A 16024-nucleotide genomic window follows, 5' to 3' on the forward strand; every position below is an offset into this window, starting at 1 on the left:
CCCAGAGCTGGGTCTGAGCACGCCACTGCTTGGTCTGAGTGGCAGGAGGTGGGGTGGGGGGTGAAGGGTCTCGCTCAGTTCCCACTCTCGTGCAGGCAAACAGACAGGAGAACCCCCAGTGCTCCCCACAATCATTACTGATCCCTACCCTATTTTCCAGAAACCTGAGGACTGTGAAGACCAAGAATATAGAGCACAACGGTCTTGTGTATGATATTTATAAAAGGCCAGCCTCCCCATCCTTGTGCCAGCCTCCTCCTAGGGTCTTTGACTCCCAAGGGCAGGATACTCTGGGCTCGGCCTCTCTTCTCCCAGCAGTGGAATGTAAGTCATGGCCCAGGCTTGAGGTGTGGGAGTCCCAGCCTCCCCAGGACTGGTGAAGGTCCACAGCAGGGATCCCTTGGGGTGCAGACCAGCCCCTTCCTCAGCAGAAGCTGCTGACCCCAGATATGGGGTGGGATAGGGTCCCCTGTGAAGGAGATAGAAGATGAGAGCACCCAAGATTTGGGGCCCCAAGTGTTGGAAAGGGGGCTGGAGATCAGGGAGGAGCACTCTGGGTATAGACTGATCTCCCAGCAGGACTAGGGATGTCTTCAGGCCTGGGTTCTGGCTCTGTGTGCCCCTACAGCCTGTGTGACCTCAGGAGGTGGCTGCTAGGCCTCAGTGTACACAGCTGCTGGAGGAGGATGGAGGGTTTCGGTGGGATCTAAGGCGACAGCCCCACCCTGTTCCTAGTGCAGGAAGCCCCTGCAGCTCTGGAGCCCAGCAGGGGTGGTCCGAGGGCCTCGGTCCTGGCTCTTCAACAAAAACCTTCCAACGGAGAGGATATGGGTGGAGCCAGATGCCATAGTATTTACAGAGTCTTTCTCCCCTGTCTTTCTCCCCTTACTTAGCCCCTGGCTGGGAGCAGGGGCTGGAGAGAGAGAGGGCAGGGGATGCTAGGATGAATAAACAGAACGAGACGGAGGCCATCCTAATGGTTTCCTCCATGGTGGCTGGTCCCAGAGACCCAGTCGATGATGATGAAACTCAAGCTCATGGTCATCAGCAAGAAGCCAACCGCAGCAAAACAAAGGGCCTGTTGAGGATCAGAAATAAAGAGTCAAGCCCGAGAGAAGGATAGCACCTTTAGCACTTCCCCAGTCCGTGGGCCCCAAGGCCCCTCCTACCAGGATTTTAGGGGTGGATCTTGCAGGCTCCTTTTCCGTGGGCATGATTCGGAAGTAGAAGATGGCGGGGAAGATGAAGATGAGGCACGGAGCAGATGTGGCACCTGCAAAGGGCAGAACTTAGCAACAGCCCCTGACACTTGCCTCCTGGCCAAGGTCTGAAGTAGACTCCCAGTGAAATCACGTATTCTTTGTTGCGGGAGAGCTCTGCCTGATTCCGGGGAGCCCACTAGCCTTTCCCTCTTGTACACCAGGCTTCAAGACTGATGATGTTGGTGGGTAAGGAAAGTATACATGAATGAAAAAAGAAACTTATGACAGAACAAAGCCCTAAGAAAACTGGGCTCCTGGGGCTGGTGAGCTGGCTCAGCAGTTTCCAGAGGTCCTGAGTTCAATTCCCAGCAACTATATGGTGTCTCACAGCCATCTATAAGGGGATCTGATGCCCCCTTGTGACATCTGGGTGTACATGCAGCAGAACACTCACATACCTACATATGTACATACATGCTTACATACAAACATAAAAGAATACTGGTTTCCTAACACAGCTTGCTATAATTTGGATCTTGAGTGTTCTCAGAGGCCCACGTGCTTAGGGGTTGGGGAGTGGGTTCTCTAGGAGGTTGTGAAGTTGATGCTGTTTGAAAGGAGGTGGACCTTTATGAGGTGGAGCCCTGTAGGAGGTCCTTAGGCATGGTTATGACCCCTTAAGGGGACTGACTGTAAGGCCTGGGTCTCCTCTTTCCCTTTTAGCTCTTGGCCACAGGGTAAGCAGTTTTGTTCTGCCAAGCACTTCTGTCAGGATGGGCTATCTCACTACAGTTCTCAAATCAACTGGTACCAGTCAAACATGGCTAACACCTGTAAAAGTATGAGCCAAAATAAACATTTTTGTTTGTTTGTTTGGGGACAAGGTCTTGTGTATCCCAGGACAGCTTCAAACTGTATAGCCAAGAATGACCTTGGACCCCTGTTTTTCCGGCCCCCACCTTCTCAATGCTAGGGATATCACTGCAATACCTTGTTTACAAGTGCTGGAGTCTAACCCAGATCATCAGGCGTGCATAGCCAGGCAAACAGTCTACTAACTGAGCTATGTCTTTGGTCTCTGAACCTTTTCTCTCTCTTGTTTTTTTTTTTTAATTTTTATATTTATTGCTTTGTATATGTGTGTGTGTGTAGCTGCATGTGTGTCACTGTGCACATGTGTCTATCAGAGGACAACCATTCAGGACTCAGTTCTCTTCTTCCACCATGTGAGTTCCAGGGATCAAACTTAAGTTGTCAGGCTTGGTGGCAGGCACCCTTACTCACTGAGTCATCTCACCAGCCCTACATTTTTTCTTTATAAGTTTCTTGCCTTGGGCATTCTGTTACAGTGACAGAGAGCTGACTAACACAGAGTTTCCCAGGAGACTTTTCCATCCCTTGAACACTGCGTTTCATTTCAGTCTGTGGACTTCAGTTTGACTCAGATTTTGAACACATGGAAACAAGTCTTTTCAAGATAATCACAGTTCTCAGCCCCCAGATCAGTAAGGCTGAAGAGTAGGGTCAAGGAATCAGTCCTATGACTTGGGTCACCTCAAAGATGTTTCAGAATTGTCTAATTTTCCAGCTCAAAACCACAGCTGGGATGGCACAGTGGACAGAGCATCAAGCTTGGAGTCTTTGTAGCTAAATTGGGTCTCTCCACTCGTCAACTGTAGCTCTAATGTTCCTAAATCATGCTGGACTTTGGCCTCCCCATATGTAAAATGGGCTAAGATATTATGAGATCTTTTGTGGTTGTCTGAAGCATCTTACTATACTGTCTGTGCTGGTTTTAAACATCTAAGCTCATGCAATTCCCCTGCCTCATCCTTTCAAGCTAAGATTACGGGCACATACTCCCACACCCAACCCAGTGAGATCCTTTGTTGAGACTCTGGCCTGGGTGTCCACACCATTGTCTATTAAAGAGGGCTGACTCAGGGGTGTTGAGCCTTCAAGATGGATTGGAATAGTAAAGACAAGCATTCAGGTAGGAGGTCAAACCGTGTACATAGGGGACAGCTCTCATAAATGTAGGGTGTGAACTCAGGGGTCTACCAGGATCTGTAGAAGTGAAACTCTCTGTGGCTATACCCAGCTCACACAGCAGGATCAGACTCTCACCAATGATTCCGAATATGCCCAAGATATTGGGGGCGAAGATAACCAGCAAGTTGATGCAAGTAAGCAGGCCAGTGGCAATGAGCACGTGCCGCAACCAGCTGAACTCCTGGTTTTGAAACAGCATCTGCTGGATGGCACGTCGTACCTGGGCAGGGGGAAGAACCATCAGTCTGGTGGCCCCCATCAGACCCTCCCTTCAGCCTGCCCAGTCCCCTGCCCGCTGGCTCACCGGAAACAGAACAATCGGAACTGTAAGTGTGACCGCTATCAGCACGGCCACGCGCACACACAAGATCAGCACGTCAAATGGGTCCACCTTGCTGTAGGTGTGCAGCAGTTCCGACTCCACCCCGTCTGTGGCAGGCAGGGAGGGTGGTCAGCAGGCCAGGGGACGGTGGACCCTGACACTGTGGGGAGTGGTACTCAGACTCACCTCCACAGCTGCAGGACACAGTCAGGCATTGCTCATCTAGTGAGTGCCTATAGTCACTGTGGCCATTGACCAGCCCCTGCCTCCCAGCCCGGCCCCCATCCCACCCGCGCTGATCCAGCCATACCATAGAAGGTGAGGTAGCCGAAGAGGGCAGCCAGGAAGTACATGACATACATGACGGCAATGGACAGGTTAGAGATATGCTGCATCTTCCTCTTGGAGGGGCTGCAGACAGTAAGAGATGGGACTTGGTGGCAAGCTGAGTCATGCTGTGATAACTGTTTATACCTGAGGGTCTCCCTGTCACCTTCTTGGGCCTAATTCCCACTCTTATCAACCATGGAGACCTTTGTGGTGACCTGAGTCTTGCTTATCTCCCTCCAGACAGACATCCAAGACCACATCTATTCTCTCCAGACCAACTCAAGGCAGCCGCTGTCCCTCTCCCAGCCGCAGACACCTACTCCTTGAGCTCTGTGTATATGGGCAGCACCTCAGGGTGGCAGACGAAGGCGAAGGCCATGATGGGGATGGTGTATGCTGTCTGGAGACACATAGGACTCTGTCAAGGCAGCCCCCCCCCCCCAGCAAGCCCCTCCCGGCTCCCCTGCCCGGCTTGGCCTGTTGGAACCTGTGAATTGAGTGTGAAGTAGCTTGGGGTACAGAAGGTGTCAGCAGCGTCAGGCTCGCCCTGCAGATGCGCCTTCTCCTCCATCACCACCGTGTGGCTGAAGTTGCCAGTGGCATTGGCCAAATTGTGTGCCAATGGGCAAGGAACTTGGAACTTCTTATAGATGACCTGGGGTGGAGAGGCGTGAGAGTGTCAGAGTCAGGCTGAGCTGCCAGCAACGAGGCTGGGAAGCCATATTCAAGATTAGAAGAGCTGTATCCAGCTTCCTAAGAGACCCTGCCCCCTCCCTCTGACAGGACTCCCTCGGGCCACTGCTCTTTCCTGACCAACATGGAGGGTGGCTCACTGCGATCAAGAAGAACACCATGCAGCTGAGAGAGAAGCCACTGGAGTAACCCAGGTAGCCTGCAAAGGAGGAGACTGTGAGACTCAGGCCTCTCCTGTGTCCCTTAACGTCCCCCATAGTCAGACCCTGCTGACTCACCGAGCTGTCGCATGAGTGCTAGGGGCAGAATGATGGTGACAGATACCAGGATCACAAGATAGTTGCCATCCATGTACCACACCCTGTAGGAATAATAAACAGAATCCGTGGTCAGAAAGAGGCTCAGGCCGGGTGGTGGTGGCGGCGGCGCACGCCTTTAATCCCAGCATTTGGGAGGCAGAGGCAGGCGGATTTCTGAGTTTGAGGCCAGCCTGGTCTACAGAGTGAGTTCCAGGACAGCCAGGGCTACACAGAGAAACCCTGTCTCAAAAAAACAAAACAAAACAAAAACAAAAACAAAAGAAAAGAAAGAAAGAGGCTCAGCGTGGTGTGGGGGATACCAGCTTCTCCAGTTGTACACCAATGACAGCACGTTGTATTCCCTGATGAATATTTAACCATAACTCCAAGTCTCTCTGAGCTTAATCTAAAATGGGCTCATTGTCACACTCCTGTGTGGGGTGAGCTAGCCTGGGACACAGCTCATGCGGGTCCCCTGTGACTGCAGTTGCTGGTAATGTTGTCTCAGAGGTCTGGCCCAGTCTCCTGAAAGGACCTGGCTCAGGGAGGGTCTGAGTTTTTCTTGGGGGTATGTGTGTGTGTGTCAAGGACTTGCAAATAATGTGTGCCCTCTGTGGTCTTTTTTGGCACCTGCATCTTATATTATTCTGGCCTCCTTTCTCCTGGAAATGAACACAGGACATAGATAAGGGTAAAAGGGGCAGGACCATTCATTCTGCTAGGGCAAATTCAAGGGTCTTTTCTAGGGAAAAGTCTCTGGGGCCCTAGGTGCACAACCCCAGTCCTTTCTTCTCAGCACTGTCCACAGTCGCCAGCCCCTCTGCTTGTGGGCACTGGGTTGTCCACAGCAGGGGTAAGCCACTGATCCCTTCTCCTAAATACAAAACAAGGCTGATGCTCGGCCAGTGTTAGCTAAGTAGTAGGCACCCCCACACATGCCCTGGGCTTAATCTCTTGGTAGTGGCGGCTAGGGTGGGGGTGAGCCCATGGTCAGGAATAGCAGGTGCTTAGAGTTAAGCCTGAGGCCCTTCTGCTCATATCCAGGGTCCTGGGTCACATGGGCCCTAGCTTTTGGGCTCTCAGGGTTTTCCCTGGATGCTCTGCACACAAATGAGAACTGAATGTGGCTTTCTTTGCAGCCCTGTGCTCTTTTCACCAGCCATACTCTGCCTTGTTAATCAGGCTAGCTGGGTACCCATCACTTCCAGCCCCATTTCCCAGGCTCACGAGGTCGGCTTCTCCAGATTCAGGAAGGTCTGTATGACAAGAGGCAATTCAGACTTGATGATGTATAGGTAGCTGGACATGGCTGGGGAGGAGGCAGGGGGATAGCTGCTGAGGTCAGCTGAACCAGCCAACCATCAGACCTGCCCATTCTGCATACTGCCACCCCAGCCACTGCCTCACCTCCAATGTTCTGAAGCGTGATGGCCAGGGCTGCTGCCAGCTTCCCTGGGGTCCCAAAGGCACGGTAGCCCAACTGTTCATAGGCACGGATGCCTGTGGACACAAGAAGTCAGGTTAGCCAAGGGGGCTAGGACCTCTTCACCTTGGCCCCACCCCTTTGCCAGCCTGCAAGCAGCTTACCCACAATCCCTGAAGACTTGAGGAGCAGGTGGATGGAGTAGCTAGACAACAGGGCAACTGCTGTAAGCAGGAACCTGGGGGACATGGAGGAAAAGAGGCCACTGGGGGGATGGCTGACAGGGAGTGATGGGGCTCAAGGAAGCTGGGAAGAAGGAGCCTGTGACATAAATGTCTGAACTCTGTACCCCCAGACAGAGTGGGTGCAAGTCAGGAGACTCTAGAGATATTATGAACGCTACTCTCTTTGACCCAGGGTGCAATATGACCTGGGTCGGGGCTTTCTGGGTCAAGAGTGTCCTGTGCCTGTCCTCTAAGCACCTCCTCTTCTTCAGTCTTCGGGACAAACATGTTTTCCATTCTGGCTTCAGGGTAGAGCCACCAAATCAAGGACTCGTGTGGCCACACAAGGCCTGGCCACAAGGGTTCACCCATGGAGTGTAAACGTAGTAGAACAGACTCAGGTCTGTAAGGCTTGCCTTGTGGGTTTGAAGAACAGTGAGGTATTTTTGCCTGGCTATGAATGTTTTCCCAGCGGTGGACTGGGTGCAGAGAAAGAAGTGCCCACCCACTGGATAGTGAGCTGGAAGGTCTTTGGAGGTCATGGTTGGCAGCTATTTAGGGCTGTTTGCAGAGGTACTCACAGGAAAAGGATGATGCCCGTGTTGGCCATGGCGTAGGCGAGGCCTAGGATACCACTGCCCATGATGGCATTGCTGAGATTGAACACCGACATCCCAAATGATGTCTTCCCCTCGAACTACAGGCATCAAAGTGGGATGGAGAGAAGAGGGGAATCAGCCCAAGGAGGCGCACTGTGGTGTATGTCCCTCGTCGCCTCCCAGTCTACCACTGCGTCCCCAGAGCACCTCATCACCGTGTCCAATTTCCCCACAGCCCCCAACTTCCTTAGGTTGCCCAGCTCACATCGGTGAAGTGTGGCTCCTTGCTGGGGCTTTTCTGAAGGAAGCCCTTGCTCTCTCCACAGTGTTGGGTGTCTTCAGCCCTGTAAGGGGAGGCCAGCTCATGGGACTCAGTTCCAGCCCTGTATCTTTTGCCTCTGCCCAGGGCTGCCCTGAGGCACCACCAGCTCCCTTTTCTGCTTACCTCTGGGTGTCTGCTGTGGGCATGCCCACTGGGAGAAGCCCCTCCAAGTGTTTGCCGTTGGGCACCAGCTCCACCATCTCTGTCTGTCGGGGTATCTCCATGGCTCAGAGACCACCCCAGAACACTGCTCTCACGCCAATACTGTCAGGTATCTGTGGATCAGTCAGACCTTCTGGTTATCCTTGGGGTCACAGTCTTGTCTCCCACATGAAGCCAATGGCTATAATACATCTCTGAGAGAGTCACTTAGGACAGACAGGCACATGAAAGCTCTCTGGAACTTGCCACTTCCTTGGGATCAGCCTTTGGGGTGTGGAGCAGAACTTAAACACCTGAGCTCCTAGGACATCCTGATGGGACAATAAGTCCCCTGCATAGACCAGTCCAAACAAGCAGCCGGGGCCTCAGTTTTTCTATCTGTGAAGCAAGGGTCGTTTGGGTGATCTGAGTCCACAGTTTAATGGCACCAGAAGCCCTAGGTTCTGACCCCACTCCACATGTACATCTTGGACTGAATCTCCTTCCTCACTGTAGTCCTGGGACACAGTTTCCTGAACTGGTCCTGTGTGCCAGGGGCCTCCTGGCCAACCTAGAATGGCACTGCCCGACGGCTGGAGGCCTTGGGAGAGGGTGAGGGGTGTGGGCCCTGTTCCCAGCTGCCCGGCGGGCTCTGTTGGCAGTCAGAACAAAGGGCCCTCTGTGGGCTGAGAGCTGGCGCTGTGGACAGCAGGCGCAGAGGGTGCCCCCTCCAGAGCCAGGAGGCCTGAGGCGGTGCTGGGGCTGGACACCTGGGGCAGCCAGCCAGGCTGTGCTGAAAGGCCCTCAGGGGCCCTTCCAGGAAATGGATGTCCCAGGGCACACAGTTCTGGGGGCTGCTTGCTCTTCTTCATGCTCCTCACAGTCCTGCCTTCCTTCTAGCATCTCCTCTCTTGCCAGGGAGCCCTGAATCTGCAGAGCCTGCCATCCAAGCCACCCTCTAAACACAGCCTTCATTTCCCTGGGCCAGGAGCTCGGGGCTTGGCCGGCTAAGGAGAAGCCCATGTCACTGCTGGGTGCCCCTTCTCTCTCTGGGCTTGGCCAGGCTGGACTGCAGATGATCCAGCTTCCTTGCTCCACAGTGAGCACTGCCCAGACAACTCACTGGCTCCTCTCCCATCCCTGGGGCCAGGGAATACCTACCGTGCCCAAATGTCTGGGCAAACTGAACCCAGGCTCTGTCAGGACATCCTAAAGGCTAACGTGGCCAGGATGGGTGCTGAGCCAGAGTGGAGACCAGAAAGGGCTGTCTCTGCCAGTCAGAATAGCCAGAGCCTGGGCCTGAGGCAAGCAGGGTATCCCAAATGCAGCTCTGAATCCACTCTTCCTACTCTAGGCCCAGTGGTCTCAGATCTTCTTTGAAATGGGAAGCTCCAAGGAGTGCAAACACCCAGGATTGATCCTTGATCCTACAGGGAGCCAGGCTCAGGCCTTAGGTCCCCACACCCTGTAGACATCTGTCTCCCTATACCCACTGGAGTACCCTCACTCACTGCCCCAGCCCAAAGTTCAGATCTCAAACACCGTAGCCCTGGGAACTCCACACCTTGTACCATTACCTACCTCTGTCTTTCTGGTTGCCAGTTTTGAACCCTTTATCATCCCAGCCTACCTATTCAGGACCCTGACCATGTGAACCTGTCCTCTAGGGCTCTCTTCCCGTGGATCATCCATCGTCCCTAAGCTGTCCTCTCTTCTGCAGATCATTCATCGTCCCTAGGCTGTTCTCATGTTGTCCTTTTGCTGAGCCTTGCCAGGATCTCACCTAGGTGTAAGGTACCACTGCCAGGTCTCCAAAGCCCCCTGGCACTCAGTAAGTTGCCCTTGCTCGATCCCCACCCTGGGCAAGCTGGGACAAGCCCCTGGAGTGTGCTGAATCAGCAGTCTAGGCCAAGCAACTGTTTCTGTCATAATGACAGAGGCCCCCAAGGGCTTGCCTGGGCCGGTGTGTGTAGGGCTTCATTCTATTCTGGCATCAGGATACGGAGCAGCCTAGCACTGCCTCCAGGGAGACTAAATCTGCGGAATGGCTATGGGAGGTGCCTAAGGTTCTGGCTCTAGGTTCCCTGTCCCCTTTCAGGATGTGGGCTAAAGCTTTTGAGGCCTGATGGCTATTATTCATAACCAGTCATTGCTGGGTCTCAGGCTGCCCTGAGATCCCAGGAAGGATGCAGAATATTTGTCCTTAAGTGACCTCCAATCTGGTAGAAGTGATGTCCTTCCATGTCCCATTCCCCCTGCCCCCAACCAACAACACTCTACATCTCCTCCTGCAACTGGATGTGAGGCATTCTTCTGGGACTTTACAAAGGAGAGGAGAGTTAGGGATATAGCTAAGTGGTAGAGTACTTGGCATGCAAAAGACCCCAGGTTCCATCTCTAAAATGCCAGTGCAAAAAATAAAAGTAAAAAAAAAAGTTAGAGGAGAGAGGTATCAAGAAAGGCTTCCTGAAGCCAGGCGGTGGTGGTACATGCCTTTAATCCCAGCACTTGGGAGGCAGAGGCAGGTGGATTTCTGAGTTCGAGGCCAGCCTGGTTCTGTAGACCAGGATAGCCAGGGCTACACAGAGAAACCCTGTCTCGAAAAACCAAAAAAAAAAAAAAAAAAAGGCTTCCTGGAAGAGGCAGTGTAGTCAGGCCTAAACTTCCAACAGAAGCTCCAAGGTATGAAGCAAGGAAGGGAGGCTTAAGTAGAGAGCACAGCATGGGCATGGGCTCTGAGGTGTGGTATCAGCAAATGGTGAGGGGGAAGGAAGAGTCTGTGAGCATAGACAGACCTTCCAGAGCCTTAAAGGCTAAGTCAAGGTCTGTACCTCAGTGCAGGCAGGTTTCAGGACCAAAACCCCAGAGTGGAAGTTGGCATTGATCCTATGAGGGAGATCTCAGATATTTCCTTTTCTTTTTTTTTTCTTTTTTTTTTTCTAGTTTTTCGAGACAGGGTTCCTCTGTGTAGTCCTGACTGTCCTGGAACTCACTCTGTAGACCAGGCTGGCCTCGAACTCAGAAATCCGCCTGCCTCTGCCTCCCAAGTGCTGGGATTAAAGGCGTGTGCCACCACCACCCGGCTCTCAGATACTTCCTAAGGCTGCCAGTCTGTCTCTTAGGCCTGCTGTCTCCAGTGGTGGGGAGAGCCCAGACGAGCCCCCACCCTGAATCAGCCCCACTACACAGAGAACCCTCAACCAAGGCCTCATAGTTCCCTGATATCTAGAGGTTCTGGGAGGCTAGGCCAAAGGTGATGACAGAATGAGGGAGCTCTCGTGAGGCTTCACCTCCAAGAGCAGGCCAGGGTGTCCAAAGAATGGTCGAGCCTTAGGGTAGAAAGACCACTGAGCCCTCAGACAGGCCGTCAGAATGGCACCAGTCATGGGTAATACGGGCAGTGAGCTGACTGCCTGGTCCAGCACACCACTCCAAGGCTTGTTTGCTCTGCTGGGAGATGGGAGGGAGGAGCCTCATGAGGAATGGTGCACCAAGTAACGCCTGCCCACGCAGGCATCACAGAGTGAGAATTTATCAGGCACACCTCGGCAGGTGTTGACTTTGGCTAATTAAAGACTTCTAGCCCCAGGAATCCAGGCCAGGATGGGCTGGTTGCTTGCATCAGCCACTGTGGGAACCACAGTTTTCTCTCCTATCTGAGTCCCTCGGCTCCACTTTTCCCCTCAGTTCTCAGGGACCTAAGTGGGTTTGCAGGTGTGGGCTGGCGACAGGGTAGACAGTACTTCTCCCAATCCTGCAACCATATGTTCTGATGGGGGTGTGGATGTCATATGAAATTAACTTCTACAGCACAGCCTTCCAGGGCCTGGGCAGCCTTGAACGTAGCCCAAGGAAGACCTGGTAAGAAGCAGGTTGCTTGGAGTGAAGGGTCACAGAGCCTCTCACTGGGGCTCCATGGTAGGGAAAGCTCCTAACCCTGGTTTAGTCATTATGTCAGGGTATCTCTTGACAGCTTCTCATCTGTCAGCCTGTTTCTCCAGGTTTAAAGAGGGAATTCCATCTTGGGAGTAAGTGTGCATTACCATTACTGGGGGCATCAGTACACGGCGACATATTTGAACCATAGGTCCCTAACACACAGCCACAGGGACTGCTGGGAGCCAACACTACTGTAAGAGATTGAGGTTCATGGCAAGTAGGAGGTTGTAGGAACAGTCAACCATGCCTCGTTCCTCCCCCAGGCCACAGCTTCGTACTTTGGTGGTAGAAGATCCCAGCCTGTACCCAATCACTGTCTCATCACTAAAAGACAATAATAGAACAGGAAGATGAGACACGTGGCCAGTGTGTGGCCAGCACGGCTGGCATGAAGACATATGTGTGCAAGAGCAGGCAAAGCCAGAGAAAAGGTGACAGCCTGGAACACTGATGCCCTAGACACTGATATGCCTCAGCCTTGGCGCCTTGGCCCTGGGATCTGTAGCCTGTGTCTGTGTTCTGGCTATCCGGAAGCATCTAGGAGGATCTAAGAAGCCCGACGGGAGCCGGAAGATAGACTTTCCTGTGACAGGGTACATTTCCTAGACAAGGCAGATGCTTACAAGCCACCTCGGCCTCATCTCCCACCATGACCCTCTGCTCAGTCTCTAAGGGAGACTGTAGCCAGCACCTCTCAATGCAGGCTGTCCAGAGCCAGCAGCAGCCCCCTCCCCCTACTCTATTGCCAGCTTGTTTCAGAGCGATGTGTAGCCAGAGGTCCTGCTGAGGCAAAGGACAGAACATCACGTGACTGTGGCCCCCAAGAGGCAGGGGAGACCCTGCGCCAGCCAGCCTATCTTCCTCCAAGCCGACCCGGAATCCCCTGGAGGTGGCCAAATATTTGGACAGCCGGACTTCTGGCCTCAAGGAAAACTGGAACACAGGCCTGGGGCAGTTTGGGACTCAATGTAGACCCTGATGGGGGGGGGGGGCTAAAGCAAGGTCAGCTTGGAGGAGGGGAGACATCCAAGGTCAGGAGGATTGAGGCAGAGAGGGAGAGAGGAAAGGTCTGAGGGAAGAGAATGCAAACGAAAACACACATTTCACACATGCGCCCATGCATACTGATCTAGACAGACAGCCAGTCAGCCAGGCAGGGGCCCAGGGAGCTAAAGAAACATGGGTAGATATACAGGGACAGACAGACAGACAGACAGAAGAAAACAGAAAGAATAAAAAAATCATACACGGGCTGGAGAGATGGCTCAGTGGTTAAGAGCACTGACTGCACTTCCAGAGGTCCTGAGTTCAAATCCCAGCAACCACATGGTGGCTCACAACCATCTGTAATGGAATCTGATGCCCTCTTCTGGTGTGTCTGAAGACAGCTACAGTGTATTCATATATAATAAATAAATCTTTAAAAAAAAAAACACATTAAAAAAAAATCATACACAAGTAGATGGTTTGCTATTCAGGCAAGGAGATAAGAGACAAAGAGAGACGTAAGAAACAAAGATGAGCCTCCAGAAGCTGGACAAAGATGGTGCCAAGAAATAGCCAGCAAGAGACAGAGCCCCACAAAGATGGTGCTGCAAACCTCAAACCCCAGCACTTAGGAGGCAGAGGCAGGGGGATATCTATGAGTCAGAGGCCAGCCTGATCTATATAGCAAGTTCCAGAGCAGCCAAAGCTACATAGCAAAACTCTGTCTTAAAAAAACCCAAAGACAGAGCTGGGCCAGTGGTGGTGCACACCTTTAATCCCAGCACTTGGGAGAGAAAAGCAGGTGAATCTCTGTGAGTTCAAGGCCAGCCTAATCTGCCAAGCAAGTTCCAGGCAGACAGGATACAGAGAAACTCTGACTTGAACTAACCAAAAAGACCCCCACAAAACCAAAACAATCAAACAACCCCCGCCCCAACAAAAACAGAGAGTCCTAGAAGGAGCAGGAAGGGAAAGGAGCCAAAATGGCCATGCGTAGGGTATGAGGCAGGCGTGTGCCAGGCTCTGTGGGTACCATGGAGTGCCTAGGCAGAACCCAGGACGGTCTCCAAGGCCACCACTGCACTGCATCTTCAGGTCTCCATAAATTCCAATTATATCCCACCAGCCAGATGCTGGTGGAACCAAGTCCAGGAAGGTCATAAGGCCAGGTTCTACTAGAAAGTTCAGAGACCTTGAGGCTGGTGCCTGAGACTTATTTACCTGAACAAAGGAAAAGACAAGCAGAGGCGATGGTCGGCTGGAGTGCCTCCTATTGTCAGTGGTCACACACAGGTGCAGACGTGCTGGCTGAGAGGCTGTGTACAGGACGTGGCCCGCAGAGCGGAAACTCAAAGCCAAGCAACCCTGGGCCACTGGCAGGAAAGCCCCTCCTGCCCCAGCAGCTGGTCCTTCCCGTTGGCCCCCAGAAGTGCTGCCTGGTCCTCTAGAGCTCCCACCCTACCCTCCTGTCTGTCTTCCCATCCAAAGTCAAAGGCCCACCTCTTCAGTATGCTTTCACCAGTCATACTGTGAGCAAGACACACAGTAGGCACTCAAAAATATTACTGAACGAATGGAATGCATTCAAAGTTCTCAGTCTACCTTACCTACCCGGTGGGACCTGGTCCCTGGTGATGTCTACAATAGGACTCTTCCCATGAGGCCCCTTCCTACGACAGCACAGACATCACATTCCAGCTTTCTGTGCACACAAACGCCTGAACAGCATTTAATCCCTAGCAGGCACTGCCTTGCAAACCTGCTTTGCCCTCCAGTGTTTCTGCTTCCTTTAACACTCAGCGCAGACTCCCAGGGTGTGCTTCATTCAGCTTCAGATCTTTTCCTGGTCTGGAGTTCATGATCTACCTGCCTTTGTTGGACCTGTTTCTCCATTTGTGTGTGGGGCTCCAAGGCCCATGATACAAGTACAGGAATAAGCAGGTCTTTCAGCCTGGCTTTCTGGAGCCTTGGACTGTGGGATACAGCAAGCTTGGGATAAGAATCAGCACTCAGCAGGATGACTTGAGAGGCAATGAGGAGACAGGATCCCCAGACCCAGGCAGAACGAAGCTCTGAGACACACCGTTCTCATCTTTCCTAGAGACACAGTCCCATGCTCAAACCCAAGAGGTCAGAAGTTGCCATTCCTGGTTCAGCCATCCCAACCTCTCCAAACCGTGCCAGGCATGGCCTCCTGGTCCCTCCCATCATGGGGCTTCCTAGGGGAGGTTTCCACAGCTGTGCAGATGTTCACTATTTCCAAATCGAACTATCGTTGGATTTATCTAGCTTTCTAACACCCTAACACACAAAGAGTAATACAAGGGACTGGCTTCTTTTCTGGAAAATAAGCCCCTATCCCAGACTGTGTGCCAGGGGTCTCTTCTAGGAGACGGTATAACGGCGGGACGCAGAGAAAGCAAAAGGGGTAAGAGTAGGACTGGTCGGGTAAAGGAAGTGTGCAATAGTGATAATGTCCTCCACGGTGTTCCTCAGGGTGCAAGAGCCTTTCATGTAGGCCCCCTCCCTCCGCACACAGGAGAAAGCAGACCTGAATTCAGATCTCAGGTCACGTGGCGAGGGGGAGCTGGGTTGGGGCGCAGTTCTCACGTGCCCCATCCTTGGTCCCTTTCTCTAGTGTAAACAAACCGCACGCATTCGCTGTAGCCAATGGTAGGGGCCAGTCCAGCAGGGGCGGGTTCATGAAAACTGAGTCCTGGGCCCTGGCTAGTTCTCACACCTCGGCCAGCCAGGTCCACAGGTGGACAGGAGCGCCCATTGCACCCCGCCCTCAGGCCAAAGAGCCACAAGAACCCAGAGCAGGCAGTGCCCGCTGGCCCCACTGCAAATGGCACCAGTTCTGGGGCCAGCATGTACCCCGCGGCCCCCAGGCGTCCCGGCTCGATCTGCCCTCAAACTGCCCAGAGAGCGGGATAAATATACCCGGATTGCCGGCGTGCCAGCCGGCGGATCTGCCTCTCAGGCGCCCGTCGGGGCAGCGCTCCAGAGTCTGCTCCCGGCCATTCTTTAGCTGGAGCTCTCAGGTCCTGACTCGGGAAGTCGGTCCACTGTCTCCTGAGCCTCAAACTAGATGACCTGTGGATCTAACCCTGGGCTGCTGTCCCCTTCTGTCCTGCTTGCCTCTACCAAGAAGCGGAATCGACGAGGTGCTCCTCCCGGCACCCTGGCGCAAGCTTGGAGCTGGGTGCCTACCGATATGCTCACAAACCTGTGCTCTGGAGCTCGCAAGACTCTTTCTGACTGACTCTCGGAAAGCTGGGACGCCTGTCCAGGTCTCGGGGTACAAGGAGGGCTGCCCAGAGCCCACTACGGACTGAGGGAGGTATAGTGGGCTCGACCCGCTCAGCGCCCCTGTGCTGGTGGCTCTATATCCCCGGCCGTACCTGGCCTCGTGGTGGGCACGTTCAGCACTCCGTTCCAGAGGGTGAGATCCGCTCTGCTCCAAGCTGAGCGCAGGGCTGCAGCAGCAA

At 53.3% G+C, this 16024-nt stretch overlaps 1 protein-coding gene across 1 annotated transcript; it reads right to left on the minus strand.

Moving 5' to 3' along the window:
- Positions 1-202: 202 nt before the first annotated feature.
- On the minus strand, positions 203-16024 carry Slc38a3 (solute carrier family 38 member 3). Its single transcript, XM_028756751.1, has 16 exons — positions 15938-16024; positions 7590-7741; positions 7410-7488; positions 7127-7242; positions 6486-6559; positions 6306-6398; positions 6126-6207; positions 4878-4960; positions 4740-4798; positions 4394-4561; positions 4227-4306; positions 3887-3987; positions 3559-3683; positions 3330-3474; positions 1170-1273; positions 203-1078 (listed from the first exon to the last, which is right to left on the minus strand). The coding sequence occupies exons 2-16, from the start codon at positions 7688-7690 to the stop codon at positions 974-976; spliced, it is 1515 nt and encodes a 504-aa protein (XP_028612584.1). The 5' UTR covers positions 7691-7741; positions 15938-16024; the 3' UTR covers positions 203-973.

The sequence above is a fragment of the Grammomys surdaster genome, unplaced genomic scaffold (genome assembly GCF_004785775.1).
Source record: "Grammomys surdaster isolate TR1022 unplaced genomic scaffold, NIH_TR_1.0 126131, whole genome shotgun sequence".
In the NCBI taxonomy this organism is placed as follows: Eukaryota; Metazoa; Chordata; class Mammalia; order Rodentia; family Muridae; genus Grammomys; species Grammomys surdaster.

Bases quoted from the DNA above. Each gene is read 5' to 3' on its own strand.
- Slc38a3 (XM_028756751.1), bottom strand. From the start codon at position 7,690: ATGGAGATACCCCGACAGACAGAGATGGTGGAGCTGGTGCCCAACGGC. The intron at 7,243-7,409 runs GTGAGCTGGGCA...TGATGCCTGTAG, and splicing joins AGGAGCCACACTTCACCGAT to TTCGAGGGGAAGACATCATT. The intron at 4,307-4,393 runs GTTCCAACAGGC...ATGTGTCTCCAG, and splicing joins ACTTCACACTCAATTCACAG to ACAGCATACACCATCCCCAT.